We start from the raw sequence: 26,027 nt of genomic DNA on the forward strand, positions 1-26,027 counted from the left end.
CTATTCTTATTTATATGGAGTCCTTTGATTTCTTCCTGTTTACCGAACAGGATCTATTAAATAAAAATACTGTGCTTTAAACCATAGAAAGTGCACTCTCCTTTAGGTATCTCCAGGTACCAAATTGCTGTTATCTTAAGCGTTGTTATTGCCTTCCCAAAATGGCAGTAACTTAGTCTTGACAGGATATGTTCTTCTTTGTATAGAAGTTTTTTTTAATGTTATCCATTTTACTTTGGAGCTCGTGAGATGTGTGACGTAGGTTTATATATATTACACAGGGCGGGCGACCAGGACCCGAGGGGTTAAAAGCCTGAGTAGGCCCGTACCCCATAGACGGGGGTTTGACTGTGACGTAGGTTTAGAAAAACATTTTCTTTATCGTGCCAACGTTTCGATCTTTATTTAGATCATCTTCAGCGCTCAAAGTGTTTGTTTTCTGTGTATATGTGTCATTGCTGTGGTTCGTGTTGAGAGGTGCCCAAGTCATCCATTTTCTTGAATTAAGTGTTAATGGGCAATGGACAGAAAATAGCCTGCTGCACGCCCGGTCATCCTTAATTCTGGCCAGCTAAACAAGTTTTTATCTTACTATTTTATGTAGTTATTATTTATTAGATGGTCTACCTGGTATTTTAGTTCAATGTGAGATATTTCTTTTCCCCACACATTTCCATTCAGGTTCAATTTTTACACAATGATACTTTGAGGTGTTCTTGGGTTCCAAAGATTGGGAGGGTTGCCATGATTTAATGAAAATCTTTTTTTTCCGTCAGTTAAGTAATACCAATATCAATAATTAATAGCGTGCCTTATGATGTAAGGTCAAAATTTCAAACTTAAATTTTTGGTTTTACAATACAGGTTTTTTTAAATAAATTGTAATCGAGGTGATTAGTGTCTATTGTTAGTATTTTTATAAGTGAAAACGTATTAAGTTTTATCAGTTGTCTGATTCACCTAGGAATATGGAAAAATATCCATTTTTTGAAGAAATTAAGTGGAAGGCTGTGAAAGATGTAAATGTTATTTTGGCTCTTCGCTACGTAACAACGCCACTGTAATAAAACTGAATAAAATTTAGAAAGCCTTTAGAAGATCTTTTTTAAATGTTATGCCAAATAAACACACAATATAATTTTACAACAATCCTACTTTGTTGATTAAACACCATGTTTGTGATCAATCGTCTTGCTTTCTGTCCCTTGTAAGTCGAACCTGCCTTTGATTCGACACTTTCCCTTGAAGTAAAACACACGTACGTACGTTAGTGGCTTTTGTCCGTGTAGAACGGAACAAAGGAACATATTGGTGAGATGTCCTTTTTCTAGGACTATGATAAGTTACCTCTAACAATAAACATCAAGTCACCTTATCCTCTTGTTACAAAAACATCAATTTGTAGGACCTCTGAACCAACCTTCCTTGTAATGTTTTAATACACAATGATAAAAACTATTACACGATATATGTTTATTAGTGAAAAAATTAAAGATTATAGAATTTATGATCATTCTCTTCGCATCGTCATTTTGTCAGTGTTCGTCCCCCCCCCCCACTTCAATCATGCGTATCCATCCAACTGGTCTTTGTACCTGACAAAGCTTTAATTATTAGCGACCGTGTATATCGTAGACAAAAGGAGGAAGTCATTGACCACTACTTCTGCCTTGGATGCACAAACAGCCACGACTACTCGTATTTAAGCTTGTGTACTACCAGCTCACATCAACATTGCCCAGAAAATGTGTATATGTATTTAAATAGAAAAACAAAAATAAAACGGGAAAAATTCAATCAATACGTAACCTTTAATTATGAAAAACCATCCGATACTCATGGCTCCAAGAAACTACATGAACAGGATGTTTGAATTTAATCGCAACTTCCAAATAAACCTAAGTACCAAAAAAGAATGAATGGTACCATCCTTTGGTACACAGATGGAACTAGAACATAAAAGGTACAGGGGCAGGAGTATTCGGTCCTGGAACCAAATACTCAGGACCTATGGGAAAATACGCCAGTATCTTCCCAGCTGAGATTCACGCAATCGAGAGATGTACTCAATTCAACTTGACTAAAGGGTACAAAAACAAGAACGTACCTATCATGTCAGATAGCCAAGCAGCCATCAAAGCACTAAGCTCAAATATTATTACTTCAAAGATGGTGTTGAACTGCAAAACCAAAGCAAACAAACTAGGTAGGCACAACAAAGTCAACCTCTGCTGGGTCCCAGGACACATGGGAGTAGAAGGCAACGAGAAAGCGGACACCCTTGCGCACAGCTGCTACACCGCTGATAGGACCCGAACCCTTCTGAAGCATAGGAACTTATATTATCAATGAGTATCTCAGACAGAAGGACAAAAAGAAAATGAAGGAACAATGGAATTCACTCATTGGACACAGGCAATCCAACAATCTCCTAACAAATTTCGGAAGAAAAGAAATTATAGAATGTGTCAAAGGAACACACTTAAATAAGATTGGAATAATCCAAGACGGCACATGTAGGTTCTGCAAAGAGGCAGAGAACACACCAACACACCTAATAACTGCGGTGCTGCACTTGCCCGCAGAAGGAAGTGCTTTGGGATGTACAATGTGACCATAGAAAAGATTCAACCATTGAAATCCGGCCTACTAATCAAGTTCCTCGGTGAAATAGGACTCACCGGTGTTCTTTAGGCAGAGAACGGGGGATACAATAGCTCTTAAAGGGCGCAGTGCATTACACCCCGACTATTACATCTATATCTACATCTAACCTTCAATTAACGGATAAAAATTCAACGCCAAAACCTCAGTTTGAATTATATAACTAGTAGGCAAGCCATTGTTTGGCTACGCTTGCAGATAGCGAGAAAGGACGGACCCAAATGTTACCAGTAATACTGTACCGTTTCGCAAACTTCTGCTGGAACAAAAAGTTAACAAGGCAGACAAGACAAGAACTCACTCAAGATGATACATTGCACTTGTTTATTTTTTCAAGCGTGGTACTTAACCAATGTTAAATTAAATATTTGTTCCTGTCATTAAATAATGAGGATTGTTGTTCTATTTTAAGTTGAAATATAATCCGATCCGGCACGTTTGGCCTATTTCTAGGTTTAACCTATTTCAACTAATATATATTATTTAATATTGCTCAATGTCATTTAGGTTAAAAATTGCATAGTTAACAGAATTAATTATAATACGCTTTTCAATCTACCGAGATATGTGATTGTACAGCCCAATTATTTTCTTCGGAATGCCAGTATGTAATCAAGCGAATGGAAAAAATTAACCGGTTAATTTGAAAAAAGAAATGCGCTTTCGCATGTGTGGGTAAATTGTGAAAAATATTGAATCGGGTGACTACTTTAACGGGCTGCAAAGTTTCGTAAAGCCGTCTGTGAAGACTAATGCAGTTGGGATTGCCAAAGTAGGGTTAAGCGAGTCAACTTTTTAGCTTCCACCTGTTGACAGTCGTGCTGCCGGTAGGTTTGCTGCATCTCCGATCTCTCCATTGAAAATCGCTCACCACCACGGGTTTCAAATCTAGTAAAATCCGCAGAGTATCGACTTGTAAATACAGGGACACATAGTTCGAAAGATGAGGCAATTGAATTTTAAATCGATTCATCAGCGTTCCACTTAGCTAGAATTTTTCTTTTTGCTTACATCCCTTATGTATTTTAAATGCAGCAAGCTAGCTCTGATTTTCACACATCAACTCCAACTTAACCCTGTCCGATCTTTTACCGAAAACCTCTTCTATTTACGAAATGTCTTCGAAAAAAGTACTATTGTAAATCTTACTTGGTTAAAGCAGAAAATTTCGACTGGTTACTAATTCAATACAATCTCTTTTATATAACAAATAATTGTAAGACAAATGAAAATACTTCTATGGCTGAAAACAAGCAATTTTGTATGTTTTATAATCAATAAATTTCTGCAGTTTAAACTCTGATTTAAGACTTACGATTATTTCCGATCATTGCTCAAATTTTTTGTTAATTTATTTGTTTTGCAGCAATGCTTCATTGGAATTTAATCGCAATTATTTTGCTTAAATTTCAGTAATTTAATTTGAACCGTCGATAGTCAAAGCGATGTATTATATTAAGTTAAGCGTACGTTCAAAAGAGCTTGCCTTTGACACACGTATAAATTCAGGGTTCGGGACTAAAAAAACTGTCCATCTCTGCTTCTAATTCAAATTTAAAACGACGTGCTTCTTAAAATTTAAAATGACCCCACTTGAAAATCTGACGCGCCTGGTGCATTATTCATCGATCCCTGCTCGGTAGAAGTAAAGGGACAATACGTCCTCCTTTTATTACTATTTTAAATCTGACCTACCGATAAGCATCTCCTGAGGAATTAACATGCTTTTAACCCAGATAATAATTCTCCTCTTCTGTTACTGTTTCTTGTTTGTTCCTTTGTAAAGGCGTACATATGTATCGACTCGCATCAACCTCGGTTGTCGTGATGTCAATATGACAGGATGCGTGACGACCTCAGATATTCATACATTCGGATCATCCGTTAAAGTGACTCCTCCTTGGAATACACTTCTAGGCAATCTAAAATGAAAGGAAATAGCGCCTGTCAAAGATCACACGGGGCGTTTTTCATTATGAACAATCCATTAGATTTCGTGGTCCGATTGACTATATAACTTCTTTAAATTAATTAATCTTTATTTAAGGTATCGGTTGAAATGAAAAAGTTAGTATCAGGAACGGGATTCGAACCCACGACCTTCGGCTAAATACGCCGCTGCTCTACCACTTGATCTATCGTGACTTCGATCCACTCGGACACCAACTTCCCATCTCAACCCACCTTTCCAATTTTGAAAGATGGCAAAAAGGAGGGAAAATTCGAAACGTGGGTTGAGATTGTAAGTTGGAGTCCGAATGGTTCGAAGTCACGATAGCTCAAGTGGTAGAGCAGCGGCGTATTTAGCCGAAGGTCGTGGGTTCGAATCCCGCTCTTGACACTGACTTTTTTATCTCAACCAATACCCTACATAAAGATTAATCAATTGAAATTATGAACAATTTTCAAGTACCACTAACAAGATAAACTGCTGAACAAAGTACCAGATCTGTTCATTATTAAACTTTATAATCGCGCAATTTGATATGCAGGAGTCATTTTGAAATAAGGGAACTAAATAAAAGATAGGACTGCATTATCATGTATAGCCTTAAAACCAATCTATGTTACATTGAAATATAATCGTTTTTAAAAAGCTGTACATCACGTTCAACAGCAAAAATATTTTTGCTGCACTTTACTGATTCCGTCTACTCTCAAGGATTTAAGTTTCACTCAGCACCGGTAACGTAAACCAGCGAGAGTTGACGGACCCTGTAAATTGATCAAGAGTCAATCCGTTCAATATGTGTTCGCAGACCAACAACCACCACTAAAAATTTTATAAATACGGTTCACAGGTCTCAATCTCGAAATGATAGTCCTATGAAGGATTACTAATAAAATTTTGTTATGAGGAGATATTTTAATTTTTCATTCAAAACACTTAAAAATCATTATGGGTTAAAATGAGAACAATCTGGACTAATTGACCGCAGTGGGACACTTGAAGTGACCTTGCGCAACGGTAAAGGGGTTACAGCTCATGTCAAAACATTGTTTCCACTACATACAATTATGAGTAGTATTCGTACAATCCATAGAGAAAACAAGACACTCCATTTGACATTAATATGTTGGTTAAATATAACGATCCGGGTACTTCTGTATGTCTGGCTGGCAATATTTTTATTTTGATCTTTTAAACGAACGAATTTTAAGCGAACTGACGACATTCTCTTACCCCATTGATCGACTTATTCAATACGATGAATAAATAAAAATAAAAAACCCTACTGATTACATCACACTAGAAACCATCTTCCAGCGTAAAATTAATAAATATCTACTACGTAAACATTAACCGATGGCTCTAAATTGTTACCCACATTCAACAAAGTGCAGTTGAATTTTCAACACCGCTCCCAGGACCAATGTGACAGATATGAATTTCTCAACCTTTCACTTACTCGAGTATTTGTTTTAGCCTTAAGACATGACTGTATTGTCTGTTTGGTTATTCATTCACAATGAAACCAGTAAATAGTACAAATTCTTGCTAACACCTGCCTCCAGTCATTCGAAGATATTCAAACAGCTCATTACATAGGGTACTAACCTGCAAGATTGCTTTACGACCGTACCATACCCATAGCACCCAAAATAACTGATGTGGTATTACCAAAGGTTAGTTATTACCAATTAGACCACGAAATATAATGGATTTAATAAGTAAAACGAAGTATATCTTCGCTAAAGCTCTCCGTAGCCATTTCATTTGTCGCTGAGAATCGAATCCTGATTACACATTTTGAAAAAAAAAATGGCAAAAAGGTGGGAAAATTCGAAGTGTAGTTGAAATTGGAATTGGTGTCCGAGTGAATCGGTCACGATAGCTCAAGTGGTAGAGCAGCGGCGTATTGAGCCGAAGGGCGTGGGTTCGAATCCCGCTCCTGACACTAACTTTTACATTTCAACCAATACCTTAAAGATTAATTAATTGAAAGAAGTTATTTGGTCAATTAGACCACGAATGGACATAATATTAACTGACATAATGTTAACTTGAGACAGTTTTAGAAAAGTTTTCAGTTTATGATGCCACTGAGCAGAAAGACACAATCATTAGGATCACATGCCGCGTGTTTTTTTTCTTTTGTTTTTTTTAATTACCTACTTCTACTTACTAGAGCTTATGGTAGAAAACAAGACTAATTCATAATTTAACAACAGCCAAAGGGTGAAAAACCTGTATGGGACTGCTTTTTCGAACTCATGACCCTTAAAAAAATTCAAGACCAATCAATTCTTGTAGATCCTCCCATACTAACTACCTAAGCCAAAGGCTAAATCCATTTTTGCCATGCGGTTATCGGCCCCGTCCGGATGTAGGACCGACAGCCCGCGGCTCCAAGGCTACGCGAGTACGTTTCCGAAGCACCCTTCGTTTATGAATCGTCTCATTTTCCGCTTGTACGCAGTAAGGCCCGAGGATGAGGGAGTGCTCGGGCAGTTATTGATGTGTGGCGATGGTTCGATGTCCGGCCTTCCAGGAGTGGCCCCCTCCCACCCGGGGCACCCCTTCCTAGGCAGGCGCTCTGGCTACCTAGCAACACGTATCCATGGATACAAGAGCTATCCCACCCACGCCACTACCTATTGTTCCTTTTCACACTACGTATTGTTGTTTGTCATCTAAGAATTAACATTGTAATTACAGGCTCGGCTCCAAGACTTTTAAACCAGGACCCTCTTAAGCCCAGCATTCATGCTTGAAAATGACGAACATAAAGGTGGAAAAAGATCAACGAAAAATTTATCCTTCTAACGTATCATTTGAGCAAATGACTCCCAAACTATTATTTTTCACTAGTGCCAAACAAGACACTTACCCGATTTTAACAAACAACACATTTAAAAGCCTGTAGGAAGAAGAATGCGATGTAAGGAGCATATAAAATCCAAGTCTGTTCGCCATTTAGGAGAGTAACAATTAATTATTGCAAATAGGTTTAAAAATTCAACCCAAAACAAGTCTGAAAATAGATTAACTATCTTTACCGACAATGGTACTAGAATTGAACAAGGTGAAATAATTCCAACCAGTGTCAAAATTTCAGCTAACTGCTTGCTCAATTGCTGTAAAAAAGCAAGATTTCTGATACTACACACTGAGAAACCTGAAAAATTGATTCGCTCAAAAAAATTATGCGTCAGTAACAAATGCTTAAAAAATGAAATGGAATTGAAACGGACAATGCACAATTTTAAATTTGATCGTTACCGATCATTTTGGTCTGCCTATCCTAGATAGTTTGACATACAAATCCGTTATTAAATGAAAATCTAGGAATGAGGCTGACAAGCAAATCCTTTCTCGTAATGGCAAAACCTTAGGCGCCGTGTCGACGTCCTGGAATCCTAGTTGATTTCAGCCTAATTTGTAGTTTGTTCTTTTCCGACCTTGTTGTTTTGATCTGCAGAAGCGTTTCAGCATTTTGTTATCAAAAATCAACCGCTGAAGGTGTCGAAATGCATTTGACAGACCCAAAATAACGACTGGCACACCACTATCCGCCCCGCAAGTCCCAACAAAAATTCCCACGGGGCTACGGGTAAAAACTGAAAAAACTGAACTGACAAAAATTAAACATTTTGATATTTTATCCCCCTTGAGTTTTCCGTAAAACCAAGTTGTTGTTTTTTTTAATTTTGTCAGATTTTCTAGCTAATCCTTTGCGTCAACGCAACGTCGAACGTGATAGTACTTATCCAGCTGGTCGTTCAATGAACATAATTTAAGTCCAAAATAATGAACCCGGTTCTGACGGGGGATGTTTTCTATTTTCTTCAGTCCATTAACTGTGACCTGACCGACTTGTTTGGATTACTTAAAGAACTGTCTGCAGAAAATATTTCTCTGTCTGAAGGTGAATTAAAACCTATAAGATATGGTATTTCCAAGCTGTACTTCTATTAACAAACTGCTCGAAATTGTTTAAGGTTTAATTTCATACTGTCCATTCCACCATTTTAACCAGAAAACATGGCCGTACATAGTCTACTTCATAAGCAAATCGTATAGCCTTTCAAAATTAAATATCACGTTGAATAAAGTATGTGAAAAGTGATAGGAACAAATGTATTACCTATTTAACAATCTAAAATATCAGATTACTTAGATGCTTTCAAACAATAAGTTTAAACTAAAACAAATGTTTTCGGCTCAACTTTTATAAAAATAAAGTAGACTAGAAAAAATAATCCCCCAAACGCTTATATTTTCACTTCATCATTTATACATATATCATATATTTTACTGCATCAGTATCAATGTATTATTTATTCTAAGAAAGAATTAAACAATCGGAATAGTAAACCATTTGAACGTTTTAGATGCTGAGTCAGCGGGCGGAGGAGTTTAGGAGCCAGAGGATGTTACAGAATTACAATGAGAGTTTTTCAGACCTGAATTACTCTCAGCTTCGTATGCCACCACCTGGCGAATACAACCTGGTCCACCAACATGTTGACCAGTCCTGGTACAACAGCTATGCACATGTAATTTTCTTTATACATCAACTACTTTATCATACATGTAATTTATAATTGCTGTAGAGTAAGAACTTAATTTCCAGGGTGGTATACAGAATGGAAATTCAGATCTTTACGGTCGAGGTAATGAAAACAAAACTCCTACGGAGTGGGGAAGCTACCACTCTGATACCGAGTCTCCATTTATTCCCCCACAGATAAATAACAATAATTCTGGTAAATAAGCGATATAATGAATTTCTTTTTACAGCATGTTAATTACTTTTATTGCTATTAGAAGGACAATACCACCCTAGTATGCAGTCAGTTCCACAAGTAATGGGTCAGCAATTACCTATGGAAGGACCTTTAATGATGCCCAACCAGAACCAACTCATGGGCTCGTCACAGGATCCTCTCATGATAAACGATGTACATAATGGGCTGATAACAAACGGTGTGGATAGTTGTCAAATTGAACAACCTCCTTTGAAGGTAGTCGACTCTAAATAACTTGAAACCAAAAGAGCCTCTTTTACTGAGGCAAAACTTAAATATCATTGTTTTCATTCCAAATTTAATTATAACCTGAACACTTTCGTTACGGTGTCATTCCAGAATGACGAAAGTCTCCTTATAATACACAATGAGTGATGGTACAAATCATTGCCGTAACGAACGTGTTAAAACAGTAACTACTAACAACTTAATATCTATAGATCGTCATATAGAAAATTATAACTTTCCAGGAAGAAGAGTCAATACCAAAGATCGATGGGCCGAGAGTGACACTTGTCTCTCCAGAATGTCCTAAAGAAATGAACCGAGATGCAATGAAACTGCCTGGGTTTCACCAAACATTTGGTAATATAACTGAAATCGGTCGTTTTTCCCAGCATGATGACTACTTTGAATCACAACCGGCTGAACTGGTTGAACAGCCAAAGGTGAGTGAACCAGTTGAAGTGATACCAAAGCGTAAACCGAGAGGGCGAAAGCGTAAGCAACCAGAACCAAGGGACCTCTTCCAAAGGCCAACGTTCGCTTCCCCCGACCCAATGCACAACCAGCCATGTATGCAGCCAGAGCCGCAGTGGCAATACCCCCATAATCAACCCCACTATGACCAATATCACCAGTGGAGATCACACCCGTATTATCACCAGCAACACTACCACCACCACCATTATCCACCCCCTCATCATCATAACATGTACTACCAACATTACAATGATTGTGTGCCATCGTACCATTACAATTCCTATTCTGCAAATTGGCATATGAATAGGGACTATATGGTTCATAACTACCCTGGTTATGTTTGACCCCAAACTCACCTAGGTTGCTTAGCTCAGCTTGTAGAAAATAATCCTTATTGGTAACAGAAGGAAATAAACTCAAAAAATGTAGAAGTATGGCAACAAATTTAACAATTCTTGTCAATAGAATAATAGTTAAAATTAACTGATCGGTCAATTGGAAAAATTATAACCGTTTCATTTTAATAACTGACATAATTGAACTTTAACTGAATATCGTGATTTATTTACAACAAAAAATCACTACTTTTCAATAATACAAATAGCCATACAAATGGAGTAGATCAGTGATTTTTTAGTAAAATAGTTAAGTATATTACATGTAAGTTTTTATCATATAGTGATAGATTCTCTGAATGCTAATTTCAAAAGTTAATTAATGTCAGTTATGGTTAATATCAAACATCAGAAAAATTATTTGAATTATATTTTATAGACATGTTCCATACTTCGATTCATTTTAGTACTGATGTGTTTAGTATCATTTAATATGATGGACTGAAAATATGTAGTTGAAATGATTGAGAGGTCTAAACCACATTTGTACATTAAATTTACTGTATTATCAGAAAAACAAAATTAAATGTGCCTTTTAGACATTGACAAAAATTGTCTGAAAATTTTGAAGTTAATAAAAAAATCTAGTCTTTGGAAAACGTTCCTATTCATAAACATTTATAAAAATAACATAATGGGAAACTTCTTTTTTGAATTAAGTATGGTTACCAATTGAATTGAAATATTGTCTTTAGGTTCATTTACAATGGTAAATTGTTACCAGCTGTTAAATATTTATATTATCTATAATTCTACTTTGTTATTATTTATTAAGCATATTGATTTTGCTGTATCTTTTTCTTTGTTGTACAGAATAAATCTTCCCTCTTTAAAGTTCAAAAATCGTAAATAAACTGTTAAATATTGAATTCAAAATTTTAGACTTTTAAAGTATTTTAAAATCAAAGTGATGTTTTTTCTGAAATATATAGTGAATAATATAAATCTTGTTTTTTAAAGAAATTACATGTACATATATAATAAGGAAAATATTTGTTAAAATAAAATTACCTCATATTGCTTGATGGGAAGAAGTAAAACGTGATATTTAATTTTTTTAAGTAGATAAATATAAAAACTAAATATTTATCCTTTGCTCTTTTTTATTCAATGTTATACCTGTTATAAAAAAAAATAATTCACACTTGGATGGCATCTTTAAAAACTAAACACAACCATAATTTGAAGGTAAATTTAAATAAAAATCCATGTTTTTTTACTACGTATGAGAAACTAACATCATTCATCAATTACAAAATGTAAATTTACCATGTAATGTTAACTCCAACTTTTAAGTATGAAAAATGTACGTGTAAACATATCTTTATTACCTAAGATAATCAAACTTATATCAAAAAAAATCTGTACACTGATCATGTGTTTGGGCTGAGTTCTAAAAACTAAAGAATTTAATAGGGACCAATATTTTTATTAATTCTTAAAATGGTTCTTTTACTTTAGAAAGAAAACATTGCGAGCGATAATTTTGATTACATCAAAAATTATTCCAAATACAGTACAAGATATTCGGGGGAAAATTACTATAAAGTGATCTTCAAAATAAAAATTGTAATACTATTTGAGGATAAAAGCAAGTTTTAAAGGGTTAAAGGTAATAAAATTACCATTAGTGTTAAGTGTATAATTTGAAATTGTGATTTTTATAAAATTGTATTTAAAGCATGTAGGTCAGGATCAAGAATATTACAAAATTTATTGTTATATAAACATTTTTTGAGATGGAAAAAATATTTACAACACTGACTAAAATCAAAAACTACTTTTTTTTACATCCTACAGCCTGAACCCAACTCCCTACCCTATAAATTCACAGATCCTTTCAAAGAGGTCAAGTTAAAAACTTTTCCATTATTATTGTTGCATGGAAACACAGAAATTTATTGTTATACATGTAATTAAATTGAATTTTAATTACTCCACAAATGCTTCTATGTGGAAAAAAAACTAGTTTAGAAATTTCAAATGGTGTTGACTACATTTTAAGTATAAACAAATTTTTCATAATTGTTTCATGAATATTCACCACATTCATAAATCTTAAACAAATGGCAGTAGATTTATAATTATTTTCCCAGCAGTAAACACTGATACTGCCAGCCAGCGTCTCTTGAAGCATGCCCCTGTGTCCTTGCTACCGTTCTCAACTAATTATTTTAATTATTTATTTTAGCTTATTTTAACTTTTTTCCAATGTTTGTCGTTGACCTTTGTCTCAGCCATTTTCCCTTGTGTTCCAAAACAAAATCCAAACATTCCATTATAAGTCCAGGGATTTTGTTTAAATTTAATTTAAACTTGGCATTTTTGTGTATTTCTTTCTGTAAAATGTTATATTTAAATACAAAACCAATATGATGTTTCTGATAACAGATTATTACCATAACTGGAGTTTCATGTATAGTACTTAATATAACAAAAACCAAAAATCTAAAATGTTGAAAATTCACAATTTATTATTTGAACAAAGTTTATTATTGTGATAAAAAAAAGGTTAACTCAGTGTTGTCAAGTGCATAGATAGATATTGTTTTTAGTAAAGCTAGCCTGTGAGAATCATTTAATAGAGCCAAATCAGATTTTTTTAAATATAAATATATATATTATAAATAACTTATTTTGTACAGAAAAAATTTCTTAAAATTCACTTTTTTAAAAGATCATATTTAAAGAAAAAAGTTGTAGGACATATTTGGCTTTTTAAACCTTATTTCCGCAGGCACTTATAGTCATATGCATATTATGAAATTATCTATTTATAAATTACATAAACTTATTAGACATTAGTATGTTTGTAGAATAACAAGCATGTATTTATTATATATGCCCTAATTATCTTGGAATAAAGCAGGCATTATGTTCAGTCAATTCTGTTTTACATACATTTTAATATAAGAGTGCCAGCTAAGGGTCATATGGCAGCCAGTCAAATTTTAATTATATATTAAAAGTTAATACATACTACATTTATTATTAATAATGATAATATATATTTTAGTGTTATATTATATAGATCATTCAAAGTGAATAAATTGTCCTGATATGGTGTGCCTTATCCATGAGAACTGTAGAGTGTATGTCTTTAAAACACTTAGAACTTTTAGCTATGTGTATTGTTCATGATGAAAGAGTTGAAGTACAGTTAAAAAGTAAAATATGAACCGCTGAATGATTGTTTTCATGAATTGATACAGTTTAAAATAGCGGATGAGAGCTTAGCCTAAATATTTAAAAAAAAAAATTAGTAGGTTAAAAGTTATATATATATTATACGTAGGGCAGGCTTAAAATAAAAGATTCCATTCATTGTATGTAAACGTACATATAATTAAGCAAAATCTTTATTTCTTTAAAAATGACCAGAATATTCCATACCTTATTTTCATGTGTAATTACATCTTTGAAGCGCATTTTGAATGGATTTGTTAAGGAAACAGAGATAAATTGTTACTTTGCAAAGGCTGATATAACTTGGGCATAAATTTTTAGACTAATGATAAACAAAAAGAAATGTTTCCTTCCTCTTATTCAAAGGGACTTCCATAAATAAATGACATTACAAAATGTCTTCTAGAAAATTGTATTCCATTCGTGCCAAGTATTTCATTTGTTACCAGTTTTTTAGATAGAACAACAAAAAAAAATTTTTAGAAGGCTCAAACACAATATTGTGGACCAACGGTGTGGTGTCTTATTGTTTGGTATTAGCATGTATCTTAAGACACACCTGGTCCATTTTAGGTTGAAAATCTATAGATAATTTTAATATATAGATTATAGACAAGCACAATTCAATTTTGTTTATATATACATTTTTTTAAATATTTTTGTTACCTTCGAAATTGAATTGTAAATTTATTGAACTTGATAATGTAATTTAATTATTTTACCTACATTATTATTAAAATAATAAAAAATATTTTCATTATTGAGTTACATTTTCCTTAACAAACAACCAAATGCATTGCCACAAGGGGACCTTAGAATTTGTATATATGTAAAATGTATTTAAACAATTGAGAAATTAGGGAGGTTAATTGTAAAATGGCACACAAATAAATCCCTGAAAGTACAACTCCAATAATTGTATGTTGATTCAAATTTATATATTAATTATTTATTTCACTATTTAGGTTATGCAAATGTTGGAAATGACAAAAAAATCTGAATTTGTACAAAATCAAATATGGACGGTAATAATTATTATGTCTATTGTGTACTTAGACTCTATCAGAATAAATTACAATATTATGAGATGTTTGTGAAAAGAAATATATATATAAAATAAACAATTATACATTAATAAATTTGTCAAGTTGATGAATCCCCATCACATGTAATTATTTCTTATTTAATAACAGAAATTGAACAAACAAATGTCCAAACCTCATTTTATTTTTTTATTTTTTATTTTTTTAAATATATATCTCTTGAACATTATAATTTTGAAAATGAATAAGCATTTATCATAATTAATATGTGTAAGATGGTTATTATGTTGTTAATATTTTCTTTTTATGTTTTATTGATTTTTTACTTATTTTTTCAGGATTGGTAGCAAGGCCAACATCGACTGCCAAGTGAAGAACTAAAAATATTTTAATTGCTTTAAAGTCATGAGACTTTATGGTGCAAACATAGATTTTTTTTTAAATAATGCAATAATAAAATGTTTACTTTAACAAGTATTGTTTTAACTTTTCTTTCAAAATTCAAGAAAGGCACCAAGAAGCTAATCAAGAAATAGTCACCAAAAATTTATTAAGTTTGCTATAATTTAAATGGGATTAATCAATTAAAATATGCTTACAACTTACTAAATTACTAACAAATTTATGGCTAATGAAATAAATCTTTACTGGGCATATGATGGATCATGAGAAAAAATCTTCTAGGATCCCTGTGAACGAAAAGTAACTTTAGATTTGATTTTAGGACAAAAATAGTTATTTATATGGGATTAAAAATAGTTATTTATATGGGATTAAAAATATCTATATATAATATTTCATATAAGATTTCTTATTGAGGTATGAGGAAGGATAATATAGGGCCCTCACATCTATAGGCCAACTATTAAAGACGACGAGAAATTAAATCAAACCAAGGAAAGATAAGATTTTTGGACAACTAAAAATGTGGGTTTGGTCACTATATGCCCATTTAGCTGGCCAACTACTGATGATGATAAGAAAATAAGTCAAACAGAAATTTGAGATTTTTGTACCAGAATGCAGCAAAACAAGTATTTTTAAAATATATAATGAATGGGTTTTGGAGAGTTCCCTAAAGTATCTTCAAGAAACTAGGTAATAATAATGCAATATGATTGTGAAATTTTATGAATGAGGTTAACCTAAGCAGATAAAAGTTGATTTGGTACCTATAATGTTGTGCTATGAAAGAAAATTAAGAGATTGATTCACTAATTGCTTGGATAACATTGGGTACGGACAATTTTATTACTAAAAATGTGGTCTCGGTCACTTGATGTGGAAAAACAAGATTTTTTGTTCCAGAGAAAACAAAAGAACAATAATTGTTAATCATAAATTGAGAGAAGACTATATGTCTGATGATGGCAAAAAATTCATCCATATAACTTATTGACTAAAAAGGTGAGTTTGGTCACTATGTTCACATACAATTGGCCAATGTTGGCATACAATTGATGATGGCAAGATTTTTTTTTTTTTTTTTTTTTTTGGGGGGGGGGGTTACGCTGGCATATTACCCATGAAGTTTTCTTCTATTTTCATTTTACTGTCGAGTGTGATTGGCCGACCAGGGGCAGGTCCCCGCCGCGCGCCCGCACCACTCATTCAGCTCCATCATCTTCTCATCTTCTAAATTTTCATACTTGAAGATAATCAAAAAGAAACGTTTATGGACTTTAGAAATCCATAGATTGTGTTGAAAGGTGATGGGTTGTTGCTTATTAGGACAGATTCTAAGTTTATTGGTTTTGAAATATTTGGGACTTTGCTCAGATTTTTTAGCAGTTTAGCAGTTCTCTTTCATTTTCATATTATGGACATTCAAAAATTATGTGGGAAGGATTTGAAGGGCAATCACAAGTGGGACATTTCGGAGACGATGCCAAACTGATTCTCTTCTTGTAGCTACCCCATAGGCCATGATTTGTTTTCAGTCTAAAAATAGTAGAATAAAAATCCTTTGACATTCCTTCTGGGCTATCGCCTTCCGAAAACCATGGTTTTTTTCTCAGGGAACAGTGACCTGTAATAATTGCCAACATTTTCTTGCCACAGATTTCTACAAAACTTTTCCAAAAAGTTTTTCCCATCATCTTTAGGAATTTTAATGTCAAGGGTTGGACCTGATGTTGCAGCCTCCTTTGCAAGTGCGTCCACCGTTTCATTTTGCCATAAACCTGCATGCCCTTTCACCCATGATTTTTGTCTCAAGCATTTTCTTACAGATTTGGGCAAAAATATAGTTTCTGCATTTATATTCTGGGGTAATGTTATTTATCCTTTCTACAATGCTTCGACAGTCTGTGAGGATACAAAATTTAGAATCACCCAATTTTCGTATGTAATCGAGAGCGCTATCTATCGCAATTAGTTCTGCTGTATAAACAGACATTGAAGTTGGAAGCGAATGTTGTTCCTTGTATTGATGTTTAGGGTCAAAAAAGGCTGTTTTGCCATCGATGGAAGATCCGTCAGTAAATATGTACACATGTTCCGGATACATCTCGTTAATGTCGGCTAGGAATTCTTTTTGAACAATATGCGAGTCGAGCTGGGAATAATATTTAAAAAATGTTGTGTCGGAATTGTTAATTAGCTCTTGTTAATTAGAAATTAATTAGGCAAGAAATTAAGTCAAACAGAAAATAGAGAATTTTGTGCAAGAATACAAGTATTTTTAATTACATAATAAATGGGTTATGAAGAGTTCCATAAAGTATCATCAGGAAACCAGAGATAATGCAATATGGTTGAGAAATTTGAAAAAAAATTGACTTCTTGGTACCTATTATGTTGTGCTATAAAAAAAAATTAAGGGATTGATTCACTAATTGCTGGATAACGTGGACGAACAATTTATCACTAAAAATGTGATTTTGGTCACTTGATGTGGAAAAACAAGATTTTTTGTTCCAGAGAAAACAAAAGAACAATAATTGTTAATCATAAATTGAGAGAAGACTATATGTCTGATGATGGAAAAAAATTCATCCATATAACTTATCGACTAAAAAGGTGAGTTTGGTCACTATGTTCACATACAATTGGCCAATGTTGGCATACAATTGATGATGGCAAGAAATTAAGTCAAACATTAGAAAATTGAGAATTTTGTGCAAGAATATAACAAGTATTTTTAAAATGTATAATAAATGGGTTTTGAAGAGTTCCCTGAGTTATCATCAGAAAGGCAATATGATTGAGAAATTTGAAAAAAGTTGACTTCTTGGTACCTAGAATGTTGTGCTATATATTTAAATGAGGGGGGTTGATTTACTAATGCTGGATAACGTTGTGTACGGACAACTTCTGTACTAAAAAGGTGGTTTCGGCCATTTGATGTGGGAAAACGATATTTATTGTTCCAGAGATAACAAAAGAACAATTTATTTTAAAATGAAGGGTAGACATTAAATTTTAAATGAATTATGAACAAAAAATATCAGTTCCACACAAGCATAAAAAAAGTTAACCCAGATAAAATTTGATTTCGTGTCTTTTGTAGATTTGTATTGTGCCTGAAATTGGTGGGAATTACCTAAATATTTCCAGGCTGAGTGGTTTAAATTAAAAAGTCGATCAATCTCTTTATATTTCGCACAAAGTTTTCACAAGTCCAATCGGGTATGCAATGTGGAAAATATTTAGTTTTCTACTTTTCGACAAGGAACTGGAATGAAAACCGTAATGAAAATTTGTATTTTTTCAACCGGCCATTTTCTCCTTTCCCTTTTGACACTTTTAACATTTGAGACAATTGGTTTATTTCGGAAAAATAATAAGATTTAAAGAGAAAATTAAATGGGATTGTAATAAACGAAGTGCGTCTGAAGAAGGGGGTCGATCTGGGTCCAGCTTATCATAACAGCAGTGGAGTTTCTCTGCAGTTTGCATTTTGCACTTTGGCAGTGATCACGATGTTCATAAGCATTTCTGTCTTTTGAACGATACATTACCAAAGGGCTGCGTAGATTCCCCAACTGGATTTTCAACATCCGCAGTTCGTCTTTGAGTGTTCGGGCTCGAATTGACGACCGGTATGCGTTCGGCGACCGTCTGAGACTTCGGCCCTTGACTTTTTTGTCGCGGCACGTGCTGACATCCGGACGTCGAGGCCGTTTTTCACCGGAGAGACTCGCCTGCCGGCCTCACGATGGCAGACAGCGCCAGCGAGAGCGATTCCAGCTCGATCGACGGCGGCCCGATAATGATGCCTCCTTCGCCGATAACGAGGGAGCAGCTGCAGAAGCGGATCGAGTCCTTGCAGCAGCAAAACAGAGTGCTTAAAGTCGAGCTTGACACTTACAAGCTCAGGGTGAAAGCGCTCCAAGAAGAGAACAGATCGCTCAGACAAGCGTCTGTCTTCATTGTATGTCCTTCCTTGATTTTTTTTCTAAGTCTTCACACTTTTTCTCCACCAGACTAAAATCCACCACATTCCATATATACAGAAAGCTTCTGCATTACTACCATGCAGATTATATACCGTATAATCTTAATTCATTTTCAGTACACTTCTTTTCATTAACCGGTCATAAACTGTAAACAGTTATCCATGGCAGGATATTCATATCTCAAAGTAAATTGTACATACAGTGGATGATCTGAGTAACCCATTTCTTGTTAAATCAGTATTCTGAAGTCACAAGGTACTTCAGCATTATAGGCTTTTGATTTCATAATGAAAGACACAAAAAAAGGTCATTGATTAAAAAACCATATAGATTGCACCTGATGGTACATCACTTTTATTGAAAATTTGCAGTTAGTCGATTTAAATTATACCTTGTCTAGTATAGTTGGTCAGCGACTGGGTACATCCATGATAGATTTGCATTTGACTAAGTTAAAAGCTCAGTACAGGTGGTCTCAGGGTCATACGACCCTGCCTGTTCAACATAATTATACAGGTTACTGATTGAACTACATATACGATCAGATTTAAAGCATTTATAAAACTCAGATTATTTGGAGATGGTGAGATGTGGTCTGATGAACAACGTATAAAACAATCATTACATTCCACACATCAGACTTTTTTACAGTCTAATTCTTCAAAAATTTGTCTTTCTTTTCTCTAATTATCCTGGTCTATATAATCCTGAAAGGATAATCAGGACGAACCATTACCCATTTTTTCCCATTGTCAGCTCCTTTCACCTCAAAGAAGCCGACTCCATATAGAAAAATGGATTTCTATCCCTACTTACTTCTCCACTCCTTCAAAATCCAATGTATCTAAACAAAAGACGTTAATATCTCACTGGCACACAACTGTGACATCTCACAGAAAACAAATACTGAATGAGTTCTAATACTTTAATTTTTTCACATCTTACATGTATGTGTATAATTTAAACATTGTTTGTAAATCCCAGGCCCAGAAGATGATCTCAATAAAGATCGAAATGTTAGCACGATAAAGAAAATGTTTTTCTAAACTTAAATCACACCAGACCGCATCTTATCTCCAAATAATCATTAATTAACGGTCACAAAATACCACACATAATACTCAAGAGTTGACACTGGTGTTGGTTTGCACGTCAATGAACTCATTGGGTCACTCATGGGTTTGTTAATCTACTTATGACCCACCAATTAGTGACCCAGTTCAGAAGTCTACTGACAAGTGACCCAGTCAACTTGAGAAGCCAGAACCACCTTTTTTGGTACACTGTAATATCGTAACCAAGATTTCAACTTTTAAGCCTTAACAGGGCAATAATTATAATTTTTTTAATAGTTCTGGTTTAAAATAAATTAGTAATCCACAATTATTTTTAAAAACCTGTGTTCTCCTGAAGAGCCCTGAGGAAGGCTTAGGACCGGTTCACAAGGAGGCGATCGGTATCGAGGAGACCGATGTAATGTACAGCAGGGTCATTCAGACAGGGAGACCGGCATGCGACCGATATAAGATACTGATTTTTAGTCACTTGGGATGTTCTGTCACTTCATACTTTTTCTGTATGAAGGCAACTGATAGGACATTGCGCAGCATGGTGTCATTCACACAGTAAATACTGCATCGAGCAGATCGCTCCGTCTGACTCTTTTCATACGCCTTCTTTTAAACTTAAAAGAATATGAATAGAAATGATATTTTTGATGGTGAATTTCATTAGTTTAAACATAAACCACCCTTTGGAAAACAGTGAACATGAGTATGTGGATAAAGTTAAAAAAGAAAATGCATGACAAAATGTGGGTAAACCTACATTACTCCTTTTACTTCTTTTTTTTTTTTTTTTTTCCAATTAAATGCCAAAAAACTACAGCTTCTAACTCGTTCATTATAAAAATATGACAAAATCAAACATCTAGGTCTTACCACTTGGGAGAGGATTGAGAAGAGATGAAGGGAAGACGACTAATCTAGTTGCTAGAAGAGGCTGACTTGTATCTCATACCATAATAGCATCTCTCATACCGATTGACTCTGTGTGAATTCAAATCCAGGGCCGCTGGATTCGAACCCGGGACCATTACCTTACAGTGATGAGTATCGTGTCAACATCTAAACTGTTGCAGCCACTGACGCCCCATGTTTCAATCCTTAAAGTCCATTTCCAAGATAGTTTGTAATTGACAACAAATTTTATATTTTTTTTTCCCCCCAAACCAAATTAATTAGGCGATACAAGCATCTTTTAAATTTGGACATGGAACAAGTTTCAATTAAATACAATATGTTTAAATTTACTCTAGGTCTTTCAGATCGATGAAATATCAAGCTTTTATTTAGAATAAACCATTCTTTTAAAGCAATTGTCCAAAATTTTGCCTTCCTTTTAGTAAAGCATGCAGAAAATATGTTTGGGCCCTTCAAGAGTTACATATATGCAAGTTAATGTTTCTTCCACAGTTGTGTTGTAGGATTTTCTCCTGTGGAGGAATTCAGATCTGCAGATTTATTAGGGTTTATTTGGCTCTTTTTTTTTCCAAAATCTACTTTTTATGTGGTCATTGATATCTGTTTTTAACATTTGACACCATGGGTTGTTTCAGTAGATGGATGACAATGGTGTCCAGTTCCCAATTATATCAAAAATGAAAATGAACCCCGCACTGAACGTCTTAATAAGTTGACCATTTAACCAGTGCGCTTTGGTTCAGCGCCCTAGGGAAAAACTGGATAAATTGAATGTTGGATGAAATAAGTGCATATTCCCATTTCCAGTAAGGTTTTAGGCCTGACAGGCTGTGTATAATTGGTCAAAATCAATTCAGTGTGCCTTTTTAGACACCTCGAAACACTGATAATTCTATTTGTACAAAAGGTCTAAACTTTACAATCATAATCATGGAAAATTGTGCTTTTTACATGTCCATTTATGCCCGAGAGACAGAATTATGAGATTACTTTGTACTTTTCTTCATGAATTATGCAAGGAGACATGTATTGGTTGTTTCAGGAAGACTTTCTTCCATGCCTACTGCCTCCCCTTAACTTTTATTCTAAAAATTCATCTTTGTTCGTTTTCCTCATCTTCTGTACATTTGTGGACCCCAGTAACACTCATTTACAAATAAATAACACTTAACAACCAGTAGATCGATAAAACATGTGAACACTGTAATGAATTATTTCAAAGATTTGATTAAATGAAAGCACTTACTCGAGTGATGTGTGTTGAATGAATTTTTAATTATTCCTGTTCATTTGCAGCAAGCGAAAGCTGAACAAGAAGAGGAATTTATTAGCAATACACTTTTGAAAAAAATACAAGCTTTGAAAAAAGAAAAAGAGACATTGGCACACCACTATGAGCAGGAGGAAGAATGTCTCACAAATGATTTATCCCGTAAATTGACTCAGGTAGATTATTTGTTAGATATTAAAATAAACGGGTCATTTATGTTTTTCATATTTTTCCAGTTAAGGCAAGAAAAGTGTAAGCTGGAACAGACACTTGAACAGGAGCAAGAGTGCCTTGTAAATAAATTAATGCGTAAAATAGAAAAACTAGAAGCAGAGACTTTGGCAAAACAAAGCAATTTAGAACAGTTAAGAAGAGAAAAGGTAATTTGAAAATGTTTTGTTTTAACATTTAAAATGAAATGATAATATGTATAATACCAACATTTCTAATATAAAATGTAGGTTGAATTGGAAAATACATTAGAACAAGAGCAAGAAGCACTTGTTAACAGGCTGTGGAAAAGAATGGATAAGTTAGAAGCTGAAAAGAGGTTAGTAGATTGTTTTTTCTCTCAAAGATCAGTTGTCACATTGTTCCTTGTTTTGTTTTTTTAAGGATGTTGCAAATCAAATTAGACCAACCGGTTTCTGATCCAGCATCTCCTCGGGACATGAGCAACGGCGACACTGCTAGCAATCTAAGCGCTCACATTCAAACCCTTCGAGGAGAAGTAGCCCGTCTTAGAATGCAATTAGCTCATGCTCAGCAAGAACGTAAGTACCAAGCGATTGCGGTAAATTTCAAACATTGTTTTTTTCCCCCTTTGTTTTGTTATAGATACTGAGAAAATGGAACGTTACGTTAAGGAGGAAAGGCATGTCCGCGAGGAGAATTTAAGGCTCCAGCGCAAGCTTCAGCTAGAAGTGGAAAGACGAGAGGCTCTATGTAGACATCTTTCAGAATCTGAAAGCAGGTTTGTTATTTTAAAGATAAAAGTTTAATCAATTTATGATTTAGCTATATTTTATAAACTAACCTGAGCCCAAGATAATGTGATAATTTAATTTTCAAATTTCATACTACTCTTGATTAACTGAGATCCGATTATCCAATTTTCGGGTTAACCGAGTTAAAATTTGCAATCGATGTTTTCGGATTAACTGATGTTAAAACTACGGATAACACCTAGTAATCCAAGATTTTAAAAAAACGCACATTAAATATGTATGTAAACTAAACTAATAAAGTTATTCAGATATCGTGAGAAACTAATAAAGCCATCTAAACTCCAGTTGCGGGAAAAAGTATGAATATTTTCTTTGAAGCTATAATGGTGTTGTTACGATAATATCTGGTACTGGATTTCCTAGATTCTCCTACCTAGCTTTTTAGTTTTTTTTATAGTTTATTTAACTATTTTATATAGTACATAGTTTTTCTCTTCTTTTATGCATGTACATACTTTCGTATAAAATTAAACATTGAACAGTGTATGTAAGTAAAAATGGCTGAACGTGAAACCCAACGAAAACGGGTTTTGATTTCAATTGAAAAAAAAAATGTGGCAATTAAACTAGCTGATAAAGGGGAGAGTTAAAGAATATCGCGGCGATTGGCGTCAGAACCGTGCCAAACTGGAATCATCCATGCTACAGCCAAGTTCAACACCGGCCGAGCAGAAATCAATGAAGGAGTGCTTATTGATGAATAAGGCTATCTTTTTGTGGTTCCTTGAACAGAGGAGCAAAGGAATGAGTATTTCTGGTCCGGTTATCAAAGAAAACGCCATGACCTTAGCTAAAAAAATTTCCCACCGAAACTGAAAAATTGCGAGGGAGTGAAGGTTGGTTATGGTAACAATATATACAAAATAAACATATTTTTGTACAAAATGCGTTTTTAATTAATTTTCTTTTCATTTTTTATTTTATTTTTTAAAATTAGATTATCCGAGATTTTCAATTATCTGAGGTAGGTCTGGTCCCGACCACCTCGGTTGATTTAGAGTCTACTGTATTTAGATAATATATAGATAAGATCTTTAAAATTTGTTTTTAGTTTGGAAATGGAAGAGGAGAGGCATTACAATGAAATGGCTTCTGGCATTAACATGCGTTCAAGGACTGAGTCCAGCCCAGGGCCTTTCATTCCTTCACCAGTTTCTTCAAGACCTCTTAGCCCTGGAGGTACTACCAAAGGTTTATATTTTATTTTTTCAATCTTTGTATTTTTGAATTGTAATTTGTTGCTTATTTTTTTATTGAGTTTTACTATTGCTGTGTCCAGCTCTTAACAACCGGGACGTTGTTAGTGGAAGATGCTATGCGTGTGGCAGTTCGATTTACACTAACGTCTTCCTAGCTAGAAGCTCCTCGCCTCCTGCACCTCCTTTAGTCGTAAGTTGTGATTTTATGGCTCTTAGTATTTATTTGTTACAACGCTGTGGATTTAGGGACATCATCCAAGAGGGATTCAGAGGAACCCTGAAAGATTTATTAAACCGGCTATACCACCACCTTACGGCGTAGGAGCGCCCTGTTCTCCTTCACCTGCACCATCACCAGCATCACCAATGGACACAAGTAAATGTTAAGACTATATTGCAGGTATACAAATCATTCTAATAAAAAAAATTAAAAAATTTAGCATTATTTTATTTGTTTAAATATTGCAGGTGAGAAGTTTTGTATATTCAAGTCTTTCTTGTCAAAGATGATAGGATTATAATTATCCAACTGCAGGTTAACATCATCAGTTTTGGATGTTTTTCCTTATTACTTCATTTTCTTTGATTCTTAGGAGTAAATGCGCCTAAAGGAAGCTTTCATGCCTGTCAAACATTATTTCTAGTAGTTACAATTTATTAATAAGTTGTTTATCTAATATATTTTGTAATTCGCTAGTGTTAATTTATATCTTTTTTCCTGTTCTAATCGTATCCACATTCAAAACTTTTTTCGCATATTTTAAGTCTTGTAAATAATAAAACAATAAGTTTCAATTTATTTTAATTAATCCTCTTCTTTTTACTACTATATTCTGAAATAATTACAGTATCACCTAGTTTTGCTGGTTTTTCTTTTGTTTCTATTTTTTGCTTCTTTTATTTAGGCATTTTTTTCTCTCTTTTAAAGCAGCCGCAGAGTTTAACTGTTATTTTTTTAAGTGATTGTTTGCCAGATTTTTGCACTGTGTATGTGTCAGTACATGACGTAACAAATTTTAGAATTTGCCTTTGTATGTTAACAACTTATCTCATATCATGAATTGATTTTTTTGTTGTAATTATTGTTATTAATGTAGAAACCAGGTGTCATATTAACTCATAAGACAGAAAGCTTATTCATCTATTAAGAACTGTGATTTTCCATTGTTTGACTGTTTTCTATATTATTACATATGTTGTTCAACTTGTATGGGGAAAAATGTGTCAAGCATTTGTAAAATGTTATAACAAGTTTATTTCCCTACTATTGTAGTTTGGGTATACAGTAATAGAATTATTAAAAAAAAAAAAAAAATATTGTGTATTATATTTATGGAAAAACAATAAATCCACAATTATCTGTGATAACTTGGTGTCTGTTCTTATCCCATATTGATACGTAATATGCAGATTTATTTTATATGAT

General features: G+C 33.9%; 2 protein-coding genes across 6 annotated transcripts in view; both read left to right on the forward strand.

Moving 5' to 3' along the window:
• The window catches only part of LOC106670189, a 67,292-nt gene extending 52,103 nt beyond the window's left edge, over positions 1-15,189 (forward strand). Inside the window, exons 3-7 of one of the 2 annotated variants that reach the window (XM_024229407.1) lie at positions 9,001-9,165; positions 9,243-9,375; positions 9,437-9,633; positions 9,888-10,085; positions 15,082-15,189. In XM_024229407.1, coding sequence (XP_024085175.1) covers positions 9,001-9,165; positions 9,243-9,375; positions 9,437-9,633; positions 9,888-10,085; positions 15,082-15,090 — 702 coding nt within the window. In that variant the 3' untranslated portion in view covers positions 15,091-15,189. Of the gene's footprint in view, positions 1-9,000; positions 9,166-9,242; positions 9,376-9,436; positions 9,634-9,887; positions 12,216-15,081 lie in introns of those variants that run through there. The other variant, XM_014400291.2, reaches the window with a different exon arrangement.
• Positions 15,190-18,619: 3,430 nt separating this feature from the next.
• On the forward strand, positions 18,620-25,406 carry LOC106670199 (coiled-coil domain-containing protein 6). 4 transcript variants are annotated; one of them, XM_024229410.1, is made up of 10 exons: positions 18,620-19,118; positions 22,422-22,571; positions 22,632-22,775; positions 22,857-22,945; positions 23,011-23,168; positions 23,233-23,368; positions 24,454-24,593; positions 24,661-24,791; positions 24,848-25,001; positions 25,070-25,406. In XM_024229410.1, exons 1-9 carry the CDS (start codon positions 18,903-18,905, stop codon positions 24,986-24,988), a joined length of 1,305 nt encoding a protein of 434 aa, XP_024085178.1. In that variant the 5' UTR covers positions 18,620-18,902; the 3' UTR covers positions 24,989-25,001; positions 25,070-25,406. The 4 variants fall into 4 exon arrangements, with proteins under 4 accessions (XP_024085178.1, XP_014255791.1, XP_014255793.1 ...); XM_014400305.2 differs by having other exon boundaries at positions 24,454-24,581; XM_014400307.2 differs by having other exon boundaries at positions 24,454-24,581; positions 24,682-24,791.
• Positions 25,407-26,027: the final 621 nt, after the last annotated feature.

Source organism: Cimex lectularius, unplaced genomic scaffold (assembly GCF_000648675.2).
Source record: "Cimex lectularius strain Harlan isolate CLEC.00 unplaced genomic scaffold, Clec_2.1 scaffold405, whole genome shotgun sequence".
Classification (NCBI taxonomy): domain Eukaryota; kingdom Metazoa; phylum Arthropoda; class Insecta; order Hemiptera; family Cimicidae; genus Cimex; species Cimex lectularius.

Coding starts and splice junctions, on each gene's coding strand:
- LOC106670199 (XM_024229410.1), top strand. CDS start 18,903: ATGGCAGACAGCGCCAGCGAGAGCGATTCCAGCTCGATCGACGGCGGC. Junction 22,776..22,856: donor AACAGTTAAGAAGAGAAAAG/GTAATTTGAAAA, acceptor TATAAAATGTAG/GTTGAATTGGAAAATACATT. Junction 23,369..24,453: donor CTTTCAGAATCTGAAAGCAG/GTTTGTTATTTT, acceptor ATTTGTTTTTAG/TTTGGAAATGGAAGAGGAGA.